Source organism: Sciurus vulgaris (assembly GCF_902686455.1).
Source record: "Sciurus vulgaris genome assembly, chromosome: 11".
Classification (NCBI taxonomy): domain Eukaryota; kingdom Metazoa; phylum Chordata; class Mammalia; order Rodentia; family Sciuridae; genus Sciurus; species Sciurus vulgaris.
This window is the reverse complement of record NC_136472.1, coordinates 74,723,921-74,745,225: the sequence shown is the minus strand read 5'-3', so window position 1 is coordinate 74,745,225 and position 21,305 is coordinate 74,723,921. Positions and strand designations below refer to the sequence as shown.

The following is a 21,305-nucleotide window of genomic DNA, read 5'->3' as shown; positions in this document are numbered from 1 at the left end:
GTAAGTGGGTTTTCTTATCCATATACTTTTGATAGAATTTTCTGTAGAATGATGAGGTAGTATACATTAACAGGAGCTTTATTAGGTTCTGACTGTTTTATTCGTCCTTCCAGTGAACCGGTGAATCATGCCTAAGAAATTGAACACAGTTAAGCCCACTAGAAGGAACACAAGAGGGAACACGAGAGAGAACATGAGAGGGAACGTGAGAAGGAACACGAGAGGGAACGTGAGAAGGAACACGAGAGGGAACGTGAGAAGGAACACGAGAGGGAACATGAGAAGGAACACGAGAAGAAAACTGAAAGACAGTAATCATTGGATTGAACGTATCTTCAATCACAAATGCTATGTCACCTTCCTTACTGGCTGCTACAGTTATGACTGGGAATACAGACAGTGGAAAAAAACTGAGCTTGGATCCTGTTGCTGCTCTCGGGTACAGAGAAATGGGAAGGAGCTGAAGCACACTTTCTCAAAAGTGGGAAACATAGGATACCCGCTGGGCCATAGATGGCTCTTTGGAGTCGTCAGAACTGGAGATGCTAAGGATCCAGTTCTTTCACGAAAGTACTATGAAAATTCTGGAGCCAAAGTTAAAGTCACTGAAACTCACACTTGCTGTCTTCATTTTTCTTCTTTTTTTGGTTTGCGCTGCTAGAGAGTAAACCCAGGGCCTCCCACATGCTAGACAAACACTTTGGCCTTGAGCTACATCCCCAGCCTCTCACTTTTATTCCTTATTTGTCCTTTTTTCTATTCCCTTTTATACTATTCATTTATTCATTCATTCGCTTTTACTTTTATTCATTCAGTTAAACTTGAAGAAAAAAATGAGCTTTGGGTGAATTAGATGTTTTTAGCTAGAGATTACAGGAATGCCTGAATCTTTGATTCTCTTGTCTCTGTGAATTTCCTAGAGGAAGTATATTCATGAGAAAACAAAAACAAAACAGCAAGTGGGAAACAAAGGTGCTCTTTTATTATTGGTCAAGTTAATGCTTGATTTTCCCTAATGAAGAACTCTGGTAAGGCTGAGTAATAGCCTGTGACCTGGCCTCTTAGAAGGCCTCTTTTTTCCCTCTCAGTTATATATTTGAACCCTTTGGTGGATTAAGTGATATAGGAGATTGAATGATGAGTGCATTGAAGTGAGAAGAGGGCCAAATCATGTACCTTCACTTGATTGTAAACATGGTTAAACTGGGGTCCAAGAATCTGACCAAGGGATCTCTAATTTGTTATGTTTGGCATGGGAAGTGCAAATAAAGAGGTAGGAAAATTGGAGACTTCCCTGGAGTAGATTGGAAAGGCTTCTGTCCCATATATCTTTCATGTCCAGATATTTGGCTTCTACACTAGTCACAGGGGATACCAAAAGTGCATACAGAGTTTTAGTATGGCAAGATAAGTGCTATAACTGTGTGTATATGCACTTAGGCATATTATCAAGGGAGTGACCAAAGATAATTTTATTTAGAAGACAAAAGTGATTAAGAATTGGAAATTATAGAAGAAACAGTATTAAAGGAGGAGTCAAAGGGCATGGTGAGTTTGGAGATTGGTAGATTTATTTTAGGTGGAACAGAAATGTATGGAGAAGTGATGGGAAATGAAATTAGAGAGGGAGATGGATCAGATGTTGTGTGGTTTTAAGAATTTGACCTCTGTCATATAGTAAATAGAGTGCCTCCACAGGGCCTGGGGTATAGTTCAATGGTAGAACATGGGCTTAGCATGCCTGAGACCCTGAGTTTGATCCCAGCACAAGAAGTGGGGAAAAAGCATCTTCAAAGTTTAACCTGACAATGTGTATGAGTTATATTTTAAAATGATTATTTGAATGTGTGAAGGATATATTAAAAAGGACAAAACTAACTAAGGAAGGCTCTTCATCTTCAAAGAAAAATAATAGCAGTATTTCAAGTAAGAGATGTTGGCAGCCTGGATTAGAGTAGTGATAATAAAGATGGAGGTAATAGGTAGAGCCTACAAATCCTTATTACTTAGAAGTGAGGTAGAAATTCATGTGAGAATTATAAAGGACATAGAAGAAAAAATAGGAAGGCTTCATGGAAAAGGTAACATTTGAGGCTGTATGGTATAATAGAAAAATCCCTAGACCAGAGTCTAGGAGTATGTTTTGGGTCCTAATTATGACTGTCCTTGAGCTGGTTATCTCTTAGCCCCTCTCTTCAGCTAGGGAATTAGGTAACTGTCAAGATCCCTAGATGATTTTAAAGTCCCTTTTCTCTCAGAAGAACAAGTATAGCATAATATAAGTTTAATAAGATATTGTATCCTAGGGAAAGACTCTCCAGATTCAATTTATAACTTCACTATTGACCATCTCCAGATTAGAATTCCACCACTTTTGGAACTTGGGCAAGTTATTTAACATCTTGGTGCCTCTGAGTTCTCAATAGAATAATGGAGATAAGAACAATAGGATCCACCACTAGAGTTTGTTTTGAGGTGGAAGAAATACTTCCAGTTGTGTTTGACACACAGCACTCAGTAAATGCTTGGAGTTACTGGTTTGTGGATGTGACATATAGAAATGATGACAAAAGTCCAGAGATACAGAGCATAGTGGTGTGTTTAGGGAAAAAATGACTTTCTAGTGTTGAATTTAGGGATGTATAAGGGGATAAATAAGAAGAGGATTGGAAAGTGTTTTGAGAATGTTATGAAGACTTTTCATGTCCCCCTGAAATACTTGAACTTTATCCTATAAGTAGTGATGAGCCTTTGAAAAGTTTTGAGCCAAATTGGTCACGTTGAAAATTAAAAAATGGAAATTGATTTGTTTAACAAAAAATTTATTTAACACTTTATAATAATTGAGATAGCAAAGGACCCTAGACATCCTGCAGCTTAAATTTCAGTGGAATAAGTTAGATAATAATAAATGAAGAAAAATGCTTTAAGATAGTAGCAAGAATTTTGAAGATACTACAGTAGGAAAATATGTTACAAACTGGACTGGAAAGTGGCTGAGTCAACCTTTTATACATCTGGGAGCAAAAGTATTCCAGGCAGAGGAACTATTAAGTACAAGTTCCTGAGGTAGGAACAAATTTGGTTGTGCTAGAAATAGCATCTAGATGGAATCAGCACGTGGAATGGAAGTAGGTGGGAGATGGGCAAGAGCTTATCAGGTAAGACCTTGTGGGCCATGTAGGGCAGTTTAGGTGATACTCTCTTCTCGGCCCCCATATGAAGGATTGAACTGAGGGCCTCACACGTGCAAGGCAAGTACTCTACCATTGAACTACATCCTTGGCTCTTTTTACATTTCCCAGGCTGGCTTTGTGATCCTGCTACCTCAACCTCCAAGTAGCTGGGATTGCAGGTGTGGGTCACCATGCCCACACCTGATATTCTAATACAATAGGAAGCTCTGGGAGAGTTTTGAGCTGGAGAGTAATGTTAATTTTAACACGTTTTTAAAAGTCCACCCAAGATCCATTTAGAAAATGTTTAAGACCTGAGTCAATTTCTGTGTTGTCCATCCTCCTACATTCAGGGTGGTAGTTTGATACACATAAGGTCTCTCTTCAACTTTTTTGAATGCCTTTTCTGTTATCCATTTTGCTTTATTTTTTATTCTTATTCCCTCACATTTTAGAAAAACCAGGGATTATTCTGTTTTCAACATGTTAATCAGTTTAAAAATGTAGAATTTCTTATTTATTTGATCTGAGGTATTTAAAATCATATCTCAGATAGCAATCTCAGGAAGGATTTGACAGTCTGTAGTGACTGGTTTGTAATATGATTTTCAGTGTTGGGGGGTTGCTTGCCTTCAAGACTTAGTTTGGATCCTTCCTCCATAAAGATATCCTCAGTTCTGGCTTTGAGCTCACACAGATCTGGGTTCTAGTCCTGCTCCTGTCTCTTAGCTATTTGACCTTAACCAGTTATTTTACTTCTCTGAGCTTTCCTCTGTAAAATACCTAATTCATATGACTCTTAGGAGAAATAAATTAAATGAAAGTAGCTTGGAAAGTCCTAATACTACTCAAAAAAATACTTATTCCCTAACTCTGATTCTTCATTGCTCTCCCAAGTGGATATTCAATGATGAATAATGAATGAATCATCAAACAAATATTTGGTGAGAGCCAACTACATTCAAGAATATTGGCGATACTGAGATGTGTTAGAGAAGTTCCTTTTCTTGAAAGAAATAGTTTAACATCAGAAATAAAAAATAAGCGTGTAACTATATAGTTCAGTGTAATAAATGTTATAAGTAGGTATATGTAACATTAGGTGGAGGTAAAATCAAGAGAGTGGTTACTCCAACCTGGGGTGGGTAATTCATGACCCTCAACTATACTGACCTTTGTCAAAATTATACAGAAGTCACTGAGGTAACATTGATAAATACAGCTAAGTCAGAATTCTTTCTTTTTCCAGAGAGAGCAATACTTTCACATGTTCCTGGTAATTTCATTTTTCTTGTCTGTGATTTTGCTGTTCGTGTGGGTAGAAACCTCCAATGAATACTTTAACTTTGACTGGTGAGTTTCACTTTTTGTACTTTTACTTGTGTAAGAGCTCTTTGGTCTGATAGCTGCCTGGATTCTACCTTAGGTTGAAAACATTTGGCATAGTAGGGAAGGTAGACAAAATTAGACTTTCCACAGCTTGTGGGTAAGAGACCTGACTTTGGGATAGGAGTAGGATGCTTATTAGCACCCTAACCTATTTCCCTTCCACCTCAGTCTTACACTGAAGACCAAAGCTGGCTCACTGGAAAGCTTTCTCTGTGCTTCCAGTGTCCTCAGTCCTTCTTAGGTAATGATTCTCTTTCATCTTGTTCCTCATTCTTTTTGTTTGGGTTATTGAGCTAAAACTATTTTGTCTTCTTGATTTCTGCCCCTGAGCCCTACCTTCTCTACTTTTCCTACAGCCTCTGCCTCCCTCTATCCTTAGGGACCTGCTGGAGTTCTGAACACAGGGACAAGTGTCCCTTCTCATCCCCCTTTCATGGCTAAACTCCTACCCTGGAGTGCTCCCAGACCAATTTTTCTAGCCTGATGCCTTCTAACATTGCTGCAAACATTATCCATTATATGATATTTGGGGGAGAAGGGTGTATTTGGGTATGAGGTTATTTTCCCTTTTATAGAAGTAAAATGTAGTTTGTTATTTTAAATGTTAAAAATGCAGATGATTAGAGAATATCTGTTCAGTCAAATTGTTGAATGACAGTCATTTGGCATATATTTTCTGGCCTTTTTTCTGTGTTTATTTTTATATTCTTAGGTTCATACTGTTAATATAACTTTGCTTTCATTTTTACTTAGAATAGTCATAAACATTTAAATAAATTATTAGAACTTCTAATACACATCACTTAAAGTGGTTTCAGAATATTTTATGATATGAAGATGCTAATATACTTACTTAGCTATCTATTATTAGGCATTATGAATGTTTCCAGTGTTCTTGTCTTGGTAAAATAATAATGCAGAAAAATCTTCATATTCTGACTAATGTTCTTAGATTAGATTCCCACAAGTGGCATTATTGAATCGAAGACAGTAAACACTTAAAATTCATTATGCCCATTGCCAAAGTATTTACTGAAAAGGTTGTAGCATTTTCAACTTAAAACAGAGGTATGTGACAGTTTCTATTTTCATCTTCCAGTGGCAGCTTTAAATAATCGGATTTTAATTGCTTTTTATTAATTTTCTTGATGGATTTATTTCTGTTTTGCTTTAATTTGAATCATTGAGTTTCAAAAACTATTTTATTTAACATCTTTCTTTTGTTTGTTTTTTGTTTTTGTTTTTGTTTTTGTTTTTGCAGTAGTGAGGATCGAACCAAAGACTTCAGGCTTGCTAGGCAAACACTCTACCATTGAGCTATATCCCTAACCCTTTTAAAACATTTTATAATTCTGAAACAGTGTCTCACTAAGTTGCCCAGACTGGGCTGGAATTTATGATCCTCCTGCTTCAGCCTCCCAAGTAGCTTAAATTGCAGATGTGTGCCACCTTACCCAACAATACATTTTCTTTTTAGATTTTTCTTCCTTTGCCCATTTATGCTTTGGGGGACTTCAGTAACTTTGTTTTTATCAGTTTATATACGAGCTCCACTTATGGAGTAGTTCTGAATTGTTCCCCAGCACTTATTTTTCAATTTTTCTTTGTATTTAAAAATATTTGGCCCTGAGATCCATACATCCATAAATGACAGTTTGTACAAAATCTAATATCCAAATTTTTCTGATTCTCTTCCCCTCCTTTGAGTGGAATCAAGGTCCTAAGGCTTTGATGATGATAGTGAGGGGAACCACTAATCATCAATCTGTGCTGGTTACTTTTGGTCACTGTTATTTCTGTTACACAATTTTCTAGTCAAGAACTAGTCCATAGACAAGTTTTGGAATTGCTATTCCAGGTGTGGTACAAAATTGTTTCTTACAACAGGCTTTTGTATTGACCACAAACACAACCTAGGAAACCCTCACCCAAGACTGAGATGCTCATTGGTCAACTTCTGTAATTTTCCTTGCAATCATTCCCACATGTGATCTTCTACCTCCAGGATGCAAGGTAAAAGTTGAGGACAAGTTAAATAGTAATAAAGTCCTCAATCTTAGTGCAGTTATTTATTTCTTCATATTTTTATAGGAGGCATATTCTTATTTTCTTCATATATTTTTATTTTGAAAGTAGTAATTTTATATGATATTAATTTATCTCTAATAACTTTGCATAGTTATTTTTCTATGTTTTTGCTTTTTAACCTTTTTATATTCTATGTTTTAGAATTTTCTCTTATAAATAGTATATGGTCGAGTTTCTTAAGTTCAGTTTGGTAATATTTGTCTTTTATGTTCCACATAAAACAAATCTCTGTAATAATATTTGAGCTTATAATCATAATCTTCCTGTCAGTTCTGTATTGTTTCTTTCCTCTTTTTTTGTGTTATTTGTACTAAATAATTTTTTATTTTATTTTTTCCTTTTTAAGTTGGAAGGTATACCCATTTTCTACCCTATCCACTCCTGTAGTCCTTTTTTGTACTTACCTTAAAAATTATAACATATAGTTTTGACTTATTGAAGTCTAATATTACCAGTTTTAGCCTTTTAAAAAAATATTTCTTTAGTTGTAAATAGACACAATATCTTTTTTAATATATTTATTTTTATGTGGTTCTGAGGATCAAACCCAGTGCCTCACACTTGCAAAGCAAGTGTTCTACCACTGAACTACAGTCCCAGCCCAGTGTTTCAGCCTTTTTATGGATAGAACAAAGATCTTGAAACACCTTAACCTCATTTACCTCCTTCTGAGTTATGAGCCATTATCATCATGTATTTTAATCCTACCTATATTTTCAGCCATATGATGTATTTACTTACATCAATCTATATATTTACCTTCTTTATTGCTCTTTATTTCATTGTGCATCTCTGATCTTTTTTTTTCTTTTTTTTTGTTACTGGGGATTGAACTCAGGGGCACTTGACCACTGAGCCACATCGCCAGCCCTATTTTGTATTTTATTTAGAGACAAGGTCTCACTGAGTTGCTCAGCACCTCGTTTTTGCTGAGACTGGCTTTGAACTTGAGGTCTTCCTGTCTCAGCCTCCTGAGCTGTTGAAATTACAGGTGTACACAATTGTACCCAGCTCTGATCTTTTGTGTATGTTTTTTTTTTTCCTATGTGGAAAATACCTCTAGAATTTCCTTTAAAAATAATCTTCTGGGGATAGTTTCTCTCAGTTCTGTTTTTGTGAAGATAGCTTTATTTCATCGTTGCCCTTGAAATATGTCTTAGATGGGTATAGAATTCTTTGTCTTCACTCCCTCCTCACTTCCTCTCTTCCTTCCTCCTTCCCTTTTGCAGTGCTGGTGATTAAACTGAGGTCCTCATGTATGCTAGGTTAGCACTCTGCCACTGAACTATCAGTATAGCTCATGGGTATAGAATTATAATTTGGCAGTTTTTGTGTTTTAGTACTTTGAATTTCTTATTTTGTTATCTTCTTGCTTTAATTATTTCTCTTGAGAGGTCTCCGATCAGTCTATTTTTGATCTTTTGAAGGTAATCTGTTTTCTTCTTTGCTCACTATTAAGAATTTTCCTTTTAATTGATTTTTGGCAATTATACTATGATGTGCATGAGTGTATTTTTCTTTCTTTTTAAAAACTTTTTTTAGTTGTAGATGGATACAATATCTTTATTTTATTTATTTATTTTTATGTGGTGCTGAGGATCCATCCCAGTGCCTTACTTGTGCTACGCAAGTGTTCAACCACTGAGTTACAACCCCTGCCCATGAGTGTGGTTTTCTTTTTATTCTGCTTGAAATTCTTAGAGCTTCCTAAACCTATGGTTTGATGTCTGTGGTGAATTTCTCTTGTCAACGTAGCTAATCTGGACCTTCATTTATCTTTCCTGCATAGTTTCAGTTTCAAGAGAAATTGGCACAAGATTTCAAAAGCACAAGTAAGGCAGCAGCATTTTTATGTGCTTGAACATTGAAGAAGCATTATGGTAGCACACGCACATTATTTCCCACATCAGAAATTGGTGTGGGAAAACATTTGGATTTGAAACTTCCCCACTTTCCTCCATGTTTTTTCTTTAGCCTGAATCTTGGACCAAGTTTTCATCCAACTTCATGGCAGAGAGTGCTGGATTCTGTAAGTTGTTCATTCCATTGAGTCTAGAGGTGGTTAAGAGCCATAGGGTTGAATTTGTCCTTACGGGTTCCAGTTCATCTGTGGAGATTCAGTTTTTCCCACTTCACATCCAGCTTTTCTTCTGGAGTACCAACCTGACTAACATATAGTGACTTAGGCCCAACATCAAATGTAGGGATGACCTCTTTCATACAGATTTCTCTGTAAATTCTCATAATTGTGCTAAGTCTAATCCTTATAATCTCTTATTCTGTATCATTCATAGTGGCTGTTTCTCTGATCAAACTCTTAAAGACACAGTAATTATTATCCATGCCAATTCTAGAAGAATAGAACGTTAAGAATAGGTTATCTAAATTGATTCTGAAATATCTAGAATTGATTCTCTGATTTGATTAAATTAAAAATTTTAAGAGCCCTGTTTCCAGTGGTAAAGCGGACAGTGGTTATCCATACAGTAGTATGTATGTATGTATTTACTTATTTATTTTTGGCACCAGTGTTGCATCTAGGGGTTTCTTACCACTAAGCTATATCTCCAGCCCTTTTTCATATTGAGTCAGGGTCCTGCTAAATAGCCGGGGCTGACCTTGAACTTGCAATCCACCTTCCTCAGCCTCCTGAGTGGCTGGGATTACAGGCATACACCAGTACACTCTTTACTGTTTATTTAAGTTGTCAGGTACAGACAACCTGTAACCAAGTAGATGGGGAAGGTTTGGTTGACAAAGTAGTTGCTTCCATTGAACATTTTAGTGACAATAAGGAGTATAATGAGCTATTTTCAATAGTAAAGGGATGACACTGAGAAGTGTTGCCATCAAACCAAGCTCTTTGAATTCATTAGGAATGATGGATTTCCAAGGTTGGGGAACAAGTTGTGGCACTTAATTGCCAAAGATAATATGAGTATGGTTACTATAACGGGCAGCAGAACTGGCACAATGATGAGAATGACATGACCTGAGGAGATATATGATATTGACTAGTTGATTGAAGTGTCCCTAAAACTGAAATAGATGAGTAGCCTTCTAAAATCTTACCTGTTTTATTTTTTTCATATTTCTTATTGATGCATTATAATTGTACATAATGGTGGATTCATTGTTATAAATTTGTACATGCATATAATACAACAATATAATTGGAGCAGTATTCCCCAGTATTTGCTCTTTCCCTTGTTTCCTCCTTCCCCCTGGTCTCTGTTCTCTACCGTATTGATCTTCCTTTGATTTTCATGATACCCTCCATCCTCTGCAACTTCTTTTCCTTTTTCTTCTCTGGATTTCACATGTGAGGTAAAACATGACCCTTGACTTTTTGAGTTTGACTCATTTCACTTGTTTTCAAGTTCCAGCTATTTTCTGGCAAATAACATAATTTCATTCTTCTTTATGACTAAATAAAACTCCATTGTGTTTATATATCACATTTTTCTTTATCCATTCATCAATTGACAGACACCTAGGCTAGTTCCATAGTTTGGTTATTATGAATTATGCTTTTGTAAACATAATTGCACATGTTTATCACTATAGTATGCTGAATTTAATTCTTTAGGACAAATACTAAGGAGGTGGGTAGCTGAGTTAAATGGTGTTTCCATACAAGTCTTTTGAGGAATCTCCCTATAGATTTCCCTAGTGGTTTTACTCATTTATGGTCCCAACAAGTGTAAAAGGATTCCTTTTTCTTCACATTCCCTCCAGCATTTATTATTGTTTGTATTCTTTAGGGCTGACTTTCTAACTGAAGTAAGATGAAATCTTAGTGTTTTGATTTGCATTTCCCTAATTGATAAAGATGTTGGACATTTTTTCATATACCTTTTGGCCATTTTTAGTTCTTATTTTGAGAAGTATTTATTTTAGTTCATTTGCCCATTTATTAATTGAATTGGGTTTTTGATGTTAAGTTTTTTGAGTTCTTTATGTAGTTGGGATATTTATGCTCTGTTGGAAGAGTAGCTAGCAAAGATTTTCTCCCATTTTGTAGATTCTCTCTTCATATTTTTTAAAAATATTTTTTAGTTGTAGATGGACACAATACCTTTATTTTATTTATTTATTTTCATGTGGAGCTGAGGATTAAACCCAGTGCCTCACAAATGTTAGGGGAGCACTCTACCACTGAGCCACAATCCCAGCCCTCTCTTCATATTCTTAATTGTTTCCTTTGCTGTGCAGAACCTTTTAAATTTGATGCCATCCCATTTATTAATTCTTAATTATTTCCTGAACTTTAGGAGTCCTATTGAGAAAGTTGTTGAGAAAGTTGTTGCTCACACTTATATGTTGGCATGTTGACCCTTTGTTTTCTTCTAGTAGTTGTATAGTTTCTGGTCTAATTCCTAGATTTTTGATCCATTTTGAGTTGATTTCTGTGCAGAGTGAGAGATAAGAATCTAGTCTCATTCATCTACACGTGGATACCTAGTTTTCTCAGAACCATTTGTTAAAAAGGCTATCTTTTCTCCAGTTTATGATTTTAGCACTTTTGTCAAGGATAATGACTGTACCTGTGTGGGTTTGTTTCTGTGTTCTCTCTTCTGTTCCATTGGTCCATGTGTCTGTTCTGTTTTTATGTCAGTACCATGCAGTTTTTGTTACTATAACCCTGTACCATCCCTAGAACTTAGGAGGAGCCCCAAGACTTTGGAGTCTATGGCCTTCTGAAGGATGAGAAAGATGTGGTTTGCAAGGATGCACAAGGAGTGGCCCTACTGGACAGTTCCACTTGGAGAAATCTACTTTAGAGACAGTTCTGCCTACTAGGATATTTGGAGTGGATACTGCCTCCTTAATTCCTCTTGAGTGCAGTCTCAAAACAGGCCAAGCTAAGACTTAGAAGTAGGACTCCATCTTGTCTGTGGCTGGTCTGGCGCTGGACCACCCCATGTCTTTTTTTTTTTTTTATTATTAATTTTTTATTTGTTCTACTTAGTTATATAGGACAGTAGAATGCATTTATGCATTTTGATAAATCATATAAAAATGGAGTATAGTTTCTCATTTTTCTGATTGTACATGTTGTAGGATCACATGGTCATGTAGTAATTATATATACATGACATAATATCTGTTTCACTCTGCTATCTTTCCTACCCCCATACCCCTTTCCCTCCCTTCCCTCCTCACCTAATCTAAAGTAACTCTATTCTTCCCTAGCACCACCCCCCTTATTGTGAATTAGCATCTGCATATCAAAGAAAACATTTGGCCTTTGGTTTTTTAGCTTTGGATTTTTTCACTTAGCATGATATTCTACAACTCCATTTACCAGCAAATGCCATAATTTCATTCTTCTTTAAAGCTGTGTAATATTTCAGTGTGTGTGTGTGTGTGTGTGTGTGTGTGTGTGTGTGTGTGTATGCCACATTTTCTTTATCCATTAATCTGTTGAAGGACACCTAGGTTGGTTCCATAGTTTAGCTATGAGTTGAGCTGCTATAAACATTGATGTGGCTGTCACTGTTGCATGCTAATTTTAAGTTCTTTGGGTATAAACCAAGGAGTGGGATAGCTGGGTCAAATGGTTCTATTCCAAGTTTTCCCTATGTTTTTTAATTAGAGATTTGAAAGCATTTACATTTAATTTTATTATAGAGAGGTTTATTAATTCCTACCACTGTAATTTATTTCTAATGTTTAATTTGATCCTGTTTCTCATTTGCTTAACTATTCTTCAAATGAGATTTGTCCATTTAAGATGTCTGCTTTTGATTTCTTCTGTGTGTAGTATTTCGTTAAAGTATTTTCTGTGGTGCCAGTTTAGTAGTCATGAATTCTATTAGTTTCTGCTTATCATGGAAGTTTTTTTTTCCCCTTCAATTTTGAATGTGGCTGGAAAATAATTAGGAAAAAAAAGTGATCCCATTAAAGGCAAATCTTAGGTTTTCTTTATTATTTGGAAGGATAATCAGTATCACTAATTAGTTAAACTGTTTGATTAACTTTTTGCTGTGTCTAGACTGCTAGTAGCCATCATTCATGATTTTTACTTCAAGAATTTTTTTTCATGATCCATTTGTTTTGATAACCATATGGGCTTGTAGTAAACTATCGTTGTTTCATGTAAGTGTCTTTACTTTTCTGAAGATCTTAAATATATCTTTTTGTGGAACTTTTCTGATTATTCTATTAATTATATTTTCTTGGACATAAATTCTGCTTGTTGGCTTCATTGGGTTCCTATGTTGACTTTCCTTACATGTTTTCTGCCTCCTGGTTGTGAGCTCATCTATAGAGTGTTCTTTTTCCCAGTGTCTTGATTTAGGATTGCTCTTACTGGGAAGGGTAGTTGCCTGTTTTTTTGTGGTATGTCTTATAGCCCCTGAAGGAGAATTTCCCTTTTTTATTTTTAATATGGTTATATGTTCACTAGCACTTATTTTGTAACTTTAAAAATATAATTTCTCCAGTTTTTATATGGAAAGAAGGTAATTTCTGTTATCTCGAAAAGTCTAAATTCTTTGACATATAATACCTAGATCAAGTGTAATATTGTTTTTAATAAATCATTAGCAATTTTCTCTTATATAGTACTTTAGGAACAGAATATATCAGTAATATTTTTAAAGGATCCAAATCTCTTACACAGAGTAGAGCAATTAACATGGTGGTTAGTATTGAATTGTGAAGAATATATTCACGCACATGGATAAAGAAACTGCCAAAATGTAAATTAATTGTTTTGTTAAGGCAGCAAACTCATAGGATGACTTTTTCTTTTTTTGATATTATGGAATTTTTGTATTGTGTTTTAAAGAGGATATAACTTTTGAATATATGTTCTAAATAATGTTTAAAATTTTATTTTATAGAGACCACATTAATGTACTCCATTGCCTATAGAATGAAGTTAAAACTCAAGTAAATATCTCCAAAGCTCTCAGATCTATTTGCAAAGTGCTTTTCCTCTCCTTCCATTTTCTTGTACCCCATTTGGTCTTACGTTGTCCCCATTTTTTGATGTAGTTGCTACTACTATTTCTGCTGTATTTTAAGAATTGAAACTAATTTTTTCAGGGTTGTTTATCTAGGAACAGGATACTGGCTCTTCTGGTCCATTTTTTTGCTGAGTTTAGCTGCAGTCATGGTTGCCTACTCTTTATTGCTGTTGGTGAGTAATGCTTTCCCTTTCTCTATGAATAACCTTATGAGTGTTCCTGTCAGTGATAGTATCTATTTGGTATTGGAAACCCTTACAGCCTATGACCACTTTAGTCTTAGTGTGAGTCACACTTTATATCAGCCACTTGAATTTCATGCTCAATGGCTGGGGGAAGAAACTTACGCAATTATAGGATGTGTCTGACCAGTGTAACCCTTTGAAATGGTGTAGAGCATCCTTTGTCAGTTCCCCATTTTCATAGCCTATCCTATGTTTTACTCAGTAATGTTATTTTAGATACCCATGGCTTCACATCAGCAGTCTTTAAACCTGTTCTAAATGTGAACAGCAGGTAAATTAAACCTGTTCTAATGTGTAGAAACTAGTCACCTAGCTCAGATACAAAGCACATTTTAGTTAGTCTGTTTTTTAAAAAAAATGTTTTCTGTTCTTCGGTTTTTTTGGTGCTGGGGATCTAACTCAGAATCTCATGTAGCGGACATTTTAGCAAGTCTGGGTAAAAGTGTGACTCTGCCTTTGTTGTTCAACATAGTAGTGTTGGGTAGTGAGGCAAATTTATACTGTGCCAAAGAAGATGGAGAGCTGAATGGGAGGATAACTTTAGAGTTTGTCAGTGCCTATTTATACATAGGGCAAATATCTTTCTCTGATTTCACCATTCTGTGTTCTGACTGATTTCCTGTCTGATACAGAAACCAACCCCTGCCTAGATCTATTGCCATTTGTATTAATTTTTCTTCCATCAAAATTTATTAATTATTAAATGAGGAGAACACTGTGATAAATAATAAATATACAGAAATCAGTAAAATAATGTTTCTGTTTTCATGCAAAGTACTCCATAGAGATAGGTATGAGATATAAAGTTATAGCTATTCTTTCATTCAGTGTTCAGAATTTAGTAGGACAACTAAATCATAGACAAAAATAACATATGGAACGTTATAATGTTATGACTTAAGAGAGGCCTAAATGAAGTTCTGCAGAGCTTCTAGGAAAGAAGGGGTGGCTTCCAGTTAAGAAGATTAAATAAAATTTCTCAGAAGAGGGAGCATTGGAGTGGGACTTGGAATGAACGATCAATTTGGACTCATGGATATAGGGATAGGGAAGGACATTCTCAGATAAGTGAATATATCATGAGAAAGTAGCAAGACAAATGAGATGTCTCATTTAGAGGGACAGATTTTTCTGTTAGTATGGAAGACATAATGAAGAATAATGGGGAAACATGGCTTAAGATTTATTTTGAAAAGCCTAGAAAGTAAGGCAATGGCATTTGGCATACAACAGGTTTGTATTTTAAGAAAATCATTTTGGGCCTGCGTGTGGTGGCACATGCCTATAATCCCAGCAGCTTGGGAGGCCGAGGCAGGAGGATTGAAAGTTCAAAGTCAGCCTCAGCAACTTAACGAGGCCCTGAGCAAATTAGCGAGAACCTGTCTCTAAATAAAATATAAAAAAGGGCTGGGGATGTGGCTTAGTGGTTCGGTACCCTGGGTTCAATTCCCAGTACCAAAATAAAAGCATTTATGGGACTGGGTGTGTAGCTCAGTGGTGTAGTGCTTTCCTAGCATTAAGCCCTCGGGTCTAACCCCAGCAGTGCCAAAAAAAAAAAAAAAAAAAAAAAAAAAAAAAAAAAAAAAAAAAAAAACGGAGAAAGAAAATCACTTTTGAAGTTGTGATGTGGAGAGTGCCTATAAGCACAGAGACCAATTATGAACTTTTCTTTTTAGTAGGGAAAATGCATATGAATTATGAGCTCTAGGCCAAATTCTGGCCACTGAATTATACCACTTTCATACACAATTAACATAAAATGGTATTGTTAGCTTTTAAGGTAGAATCAATTCCAGTAAACATATGTACATTAACAAACTTTCCATTCTACCCTATTTGGATACACATAGTGGTAAGAACAATGAAAAAGGAGGGAGACCTGAATTAGATCTGTTTCAAGCTCTATCCTTAGGTTACACTGTAATCTTGATCAATTCATATAACCCTTCTGAACCTCAGTTTCCCTTTTTTCAAATGAGTATAATAATATTATTTAATAAAATAGCATTTTATGGGACTGAGTAAAGAATAAATAAAGTCACATGAAATTATTTTGATACATTCAGACTGTCATTAATATGCATCTTAGGATTCTACTTTTTAGTTTCCATTTCCACACTGACTTGATTGACTGACTGGATTTAAAGTTTACTAAGTATATACCAGTGTAGTTATATCATCAGCCCTGAGACCCTTGAAAGGGTTGATATCTTACCTCCATTCTCTTACAGGTTAATCTAAATTATAGTAGGAGTAAAGTCCATCAAAGAGAAAAGAAATGGGCAGGAACTCAGAAGGGGTGTCATGGAGGTAACTTAAGAAATTCCAGAGGAAATAATAATGCATTCTTCCTGGGGGTGCTGGCAAAAATTACAAAGAGGTGACATTTTAGCTGACTTGAAGTGTCAGTAGCATGGGGAGGGAGAGGTTGCAGGCTGAGTAGTAGCACCACAAACTCTTAGAGGTTAAAAAATATAGGAATAGCAAGAAAGTAAATATGTTGTTCTATGAAAAGAATTTTGAGCTACAGAAAAGGGCTTTAGGAAGTAACTTGGTGATTTCAAAATAACTCCCTTGTTCTTCTTTGCTTTTGCAGATACTTGGATCTTTGTTGCTTTGGGAAAGGATGGAACTGTACCTTCACACATGTCATAAGGTAAGATGTTTTATCCTCATGGGCGACCTAAGACCAGGACTGAACATGCTCCTTGGCACTTAGTGTTATCATACATGGTTGCCTTCTCTCATTATTCCTGTAGAGAAAAGAGATATATTGCTACAATTTTAACTGAAAAAATTAAATTTCTTAAAGTTGTAACCAATTTACTAAAGGAGCTGAACCCAAACTTTATTCTTTCTTGCTACTTTATTCTTTCTCGCTACTTTTTTCTTTCTTACTACTTCATGTTGAACTCACTCCGTGGCCCTGTTCTTGCCAACCCAATGAGATATTAGGCATATTTTTTACTTTCCCAGTCCTTTTTAGTCACAAGAACATTCTCATTTCAATCATTAAAAAATTTAGTTCATAACTGGGTGTGGTGGAGCATGCCTGTAATCCCAGCAGCTTGAGAGGCTGAGCAGGAGGATTGTGAGTTCAAAGCCAGCCTCAACAACTTAGTGAGACCTTAAGCAATTCAGTAATTCAGTGAGACCCTGTCTCTAAATAAAATATTAAAAAGGGAGAATCACAGCCTTTGGGGCAGGAGTTCCCTGTGTTTTTCCTTTGCTAGCAAAGCAATATACTTCTTTTTCCTTTTTCTCAAAACGATGTCCTCATTATTGGATTGCCACTGGGGACAAGGACCAAACTTTTGGCAACAAATTTGGTGACCCAGATGAGACCTGAGAGCAGCAGCACCTGCTCCAGCTTTCTTGGGCAGGCCTGGCTGTCAAAGGAACCCCACTTCTATGCTGAGGATGCAAGGTGACTGGTGAACTTATTGAGAGCCATCTGCTGGAGAGTTAGGAGATGGGGTGAATTTGCCTTGGGTTGAACCGAGAAGCTATTCCTGTGAGTAAAGGGAGTGACTGAGGGACCATCCTAGCAGCTGCCGAAGCTCCTTTTGCTTTAGGGAACTCCCTCCTTCTCTCCCTGAACAGTACAGGTTGCTCCATCATGGTCCACTTTGAGAAAAAGGAAACTGAACTCGGGAAAGTCGTGACAACTTTGGCCATTTGGTAAGTCCCCTGGTGTGTACAGCAAGACCCTCAATTCCACGCATCTGGTTTATCTTCATGGGAATATCTGGTTCCTCTTTCTGGGGATATTTGTGGTACCACAGTAAAGCAACACTCAAGAACCTAGGGATGTTTACTCCCTTCTTCTCTGTTCTAGATTCTCATCTGTTTCTTAGCCTTGGGTTTGGGAATTCCCTCTGGTTGTCTGTGTTTTTGTTTTGTTTGTATCTGGTACTGCCCCCATTTAAGACATGGCCAATACTGCATTGATCCTATAGGTAGTCTCTAGGGAAAGATCTTGGTTGGTCAATTTAAAGGTTTCTGTCTGTTGGCTATGGTTTGGGGGCTCCTCTCTGGTTTTCTTTCTATGTTTCTTTTTTGTACAATCTTGCAATTGGAGTTGGTCTTTCAGAGGTAAAGTGAGTTGAAGAAAGGGCCACCTCTAGGTATAAGCCAAATATAATAATGTTTTACTATAATAATCTGGCTTTTGAATAGCTTTTTGGATTATTATACAGTCTTGCAGTTGGAGTTGATTTGTCAAGAGGTAAAATAAATGGAAGAAATTTGTGTGTGCAGTTCTGTCTGTTTTAAAGGACCTGTCTGTCAGCCCCGGTTTTTTGTGATCTTCTCTGATCTGTGTTTTTTTTATATTTGTTACTGGCCCTTTAAGACATCTGCCTTGCTGCACTGATCTTACCAAGTAGTCTCTTAAGCAGAGAGATCTTGGTGCTCTATACCACCTGTAAGTATAAATCTGTCTAAGAGAAAGACCATTTACTATAACAGTTTGACCTTTGAGTGGTTTTCCTGGATTATTATACAAACTTGAAGTTGCAGTTGTTCTGTCAGGGGTAAAGTATATGAAAGAGATTCTGTATGTACAGGCATTTATGCAGTTGCATGATAGGGTTCTGAACAGTCAGGGACTAATTTGAAGGTGCCAAAAAGGCACTGCCTTTGGTGTGCAAAGATAGTAGGACCTCAGAAGAAAGGGTTTAAAAAAAGATTTAAATCTTTTAAACTCAGTGCTGGCACTCCCAATGCCGTTTTCTCAGCCTGGCCCTAGGCAGCCACAGATCATCCCACTGTAGTTCAAGGACACTAGCCCTAAACTGGGGGGGTGGGGGGGGAAGTCCCAGAAAAGCTGCCTGGGCTGTACAAAAATGATCAAAGAGAATTTGGCCTCTGCCTTGCCTTCCAGCCCCTTTTGCCCCTAGAGGGTGGAGGCTGCTGGCCACAAAGGATGTGGCAGTAGGTTCCAGCACTGTCAGTTTATGACCAAGAGACAGGAATAGTCTCCCCTTTTAAGATCTGACAGGACACCCCATTTGACCATCACTGGGACAAAGCAATCCTTGCTATGAAAGTATTCCATCAACCTAAATACATGGAGAGACTGGCAGAATAAACAACTGCACCCAGAAAATAAAAAGACAGAAACTAAAGCCAACCTGTGTTTTGTAGGCAGCCTCTGCAAAGGGATCTTCAAGGAAGTCTAAAGAAAAGGATGGAAAGGGTCTTCTCCATTAAGTATCAATATGCCTAGTATAAGAAAAAGGCCCAAAGGAGCCTCTGGATACCCTCGACAGTGGGGAACTCACCTAGAGTTGATGGCATTGTGATAATGATAACAGGGACAGGTCAGGCTCAAAAGTATCCTGTACTCCAACCAACCCCTTGAATGCAACCTGGGAGAAAAAAAGATTAAAGCACAGTTTTTGTACATGCTGGATTGTCCAGCCCTCTCCTGGGATGAAATTTGTTGTGTAAATTACATGCACAGATAACATTCATAAGGATTGTTCAGAATATGAACTTAAGGGTCTGAAACAAAAAAGATAAAAGAAAGTTTTAAGTATGGAAATGTGTTAGTACAGAAAATTAGAAGGTAAAAGAAATGTTTCTGGATGAGAAAGTATTTTGTCTGTAAAGTAATATTCTTGGGCTAAAGTCCATGATGAAAGAGGACAAAACTAAGGATATAAAGTTGTGAATGTCTAACTAAATCATAAAAGTTTTGTGGAAGGTAAATCTCAAAAAGTTGTTTGTGGGCTGGGGCTGTAGCTCAGCTCATTTAAAGTTGTGTTGAAAAGATTGATTTTTTTTGTTGTAACGATTACTGTGATCTCAAATAATAATGGGAAATAATGCATAACTAAGTAAAAGTTCAAGATTATAAAAGTTATTTTTCTTGGTTCACAGCTATTACACAATATGTTTTTGCTCTGTTAATTTCATTTTGGATTTTCCTTATAAACTTTATAACTGTTGCCTGTTAGTGTTTTGCAGAGGTACTGCTTCTAACCACACACACACACACACACACGCACACACACACAAAACAACCTGAGTTAATTTTAAAAAATAAGCCATCACCAACAGGACAGATAGTATATCTTGCTGATTTAATACTAACCCCAATTAGATGAAAGGGGTAACTGTAAAATTATAGATATTGAAGTTATAACCTGTTACTCCTTCTTTAAGACTGGTGAAACTGATTTGCTGGGTATTTAAAACCAAAAATTTGGAGACCAAAGTCAAGGAAGTAAAAGGGTCAAGGAAAAGGCAGCTAATATTTTGGTCTTTGTCCTATAAGATCAGCCAGGATACAGATACAGACCCCTTTCTGGATCTTGCAACTCTGGTGAGTCACCCAGTCTGCTGATCGGGGAGATGGAGAGGACCCTAGAGAACAGGAAGCCAACCAGTGCCCATTCTGCAAAGAGGAGGGACATGGATGAAAATGTCCCTGATGCTTCCAAAAGAAGCCACATACAGTCAACAGGACTCTAACCCAGCCTGGCAGATGACACCACTGGTAGAGGAAAGCTAAAGGAGCCAAGAAGCTGTGCACACGTCCCCAAGAGTGATCTCTGAGGAATCTCAGCTGACTCTTAAGAATAGATAGGAACAAGGTCAGTTTTGACCTACTTGATCTTAAACACTTGGTAGGATAGTATAGCCTAAGCACACTCCTACTTGGACATTTAAAAAGAAAAATAAATTTTTAATGTAACTTAAGATGTATACTTATGTCAGCCCTACCAAAAGTAAGTAAAGCTGGAGGCTATGAGAGAAGGGTTCTTGTGTGAAAGTGCCTAATAATAATGATCACAAAGGACTCTAGCATTGTAAATTTGTCCTGAGTTCATAGACATATAAATTTTCCTAATTTCCTGCATTGATAAACTAAATCTGTTTTTCACTGATAGGATTATGAGTTTTTATCTTCACAGTTTTTAGAGACTGGCTTAAGTACTAATTGCTTTTATGCTAATTGTTTACAAAAAAGTAATGCTTTGCTATCTTGCTTTTGTTGTCTTAGCATGATCTCTGCCCTATGTATGCCTTTTCCAGTCACCTGCCATCTGCCACTCTGGACACCAAAACTGCTCTAATGCTGAATACCCTTAACTGTCCATGCCCCACCTGATAAAAAACAAGGACTTTGGGTTACTTCCCCCAACTTTTTGCCCCTTTCAGCAGGAAGCAATTTGGAGATATCATCACCCATTTTTCCATAGAAATGGAAATGTAGAAATTGACAGTGAGGAAATGTAACAGTGGACCACTTTATGCTTTGAAACAACCCTTGCTGCTCTGCCACTGCAACTTATTTTTAAAATGGACATGTTTCTCTTTCTCTCTCCTCCCTAATCTCTCCCCCTTCCTCATTACAGGGGAAACAGGATTACCCTTCTTCTTCATTTTAGGCAGATTTATCCATTGTTGAGTACATGCCC

General features: G+C 36.7%; 1 protein-coding gene across 1 annotated transcript in view; it reads left to right on the top strand.

Moving 5' to 3' along the window:
- Positions 1-277: 277 nt before the first annotated feature.
- Positions 278-21,305, top strand: part of GDPD4 (glycerophosphodiester phosphodiesterase domain containing 4) — a gene marked incomplete at its 5' end in the record, with an annotated part of 109,053 nt that continues 88,025 nt past the window's right edge. The window contains 4 exons of the mRNA XM_079103567.1: positions 278-595; positions 4,426-4,529; positions 13,710-13,992; positions 16,472-16,531. Coding sequence (XP_078959693.1) covers positions 278-595; positions 4,426-4,529; positions 13,710-13,992; positions 16,472-16,531 — 765 coding nt within the window. The remainder of the gene's footprint in view (positions 596-4,425; positions 4,530-13,709; positions 13,993-16,471; positions 16,532-21,305) is intronic.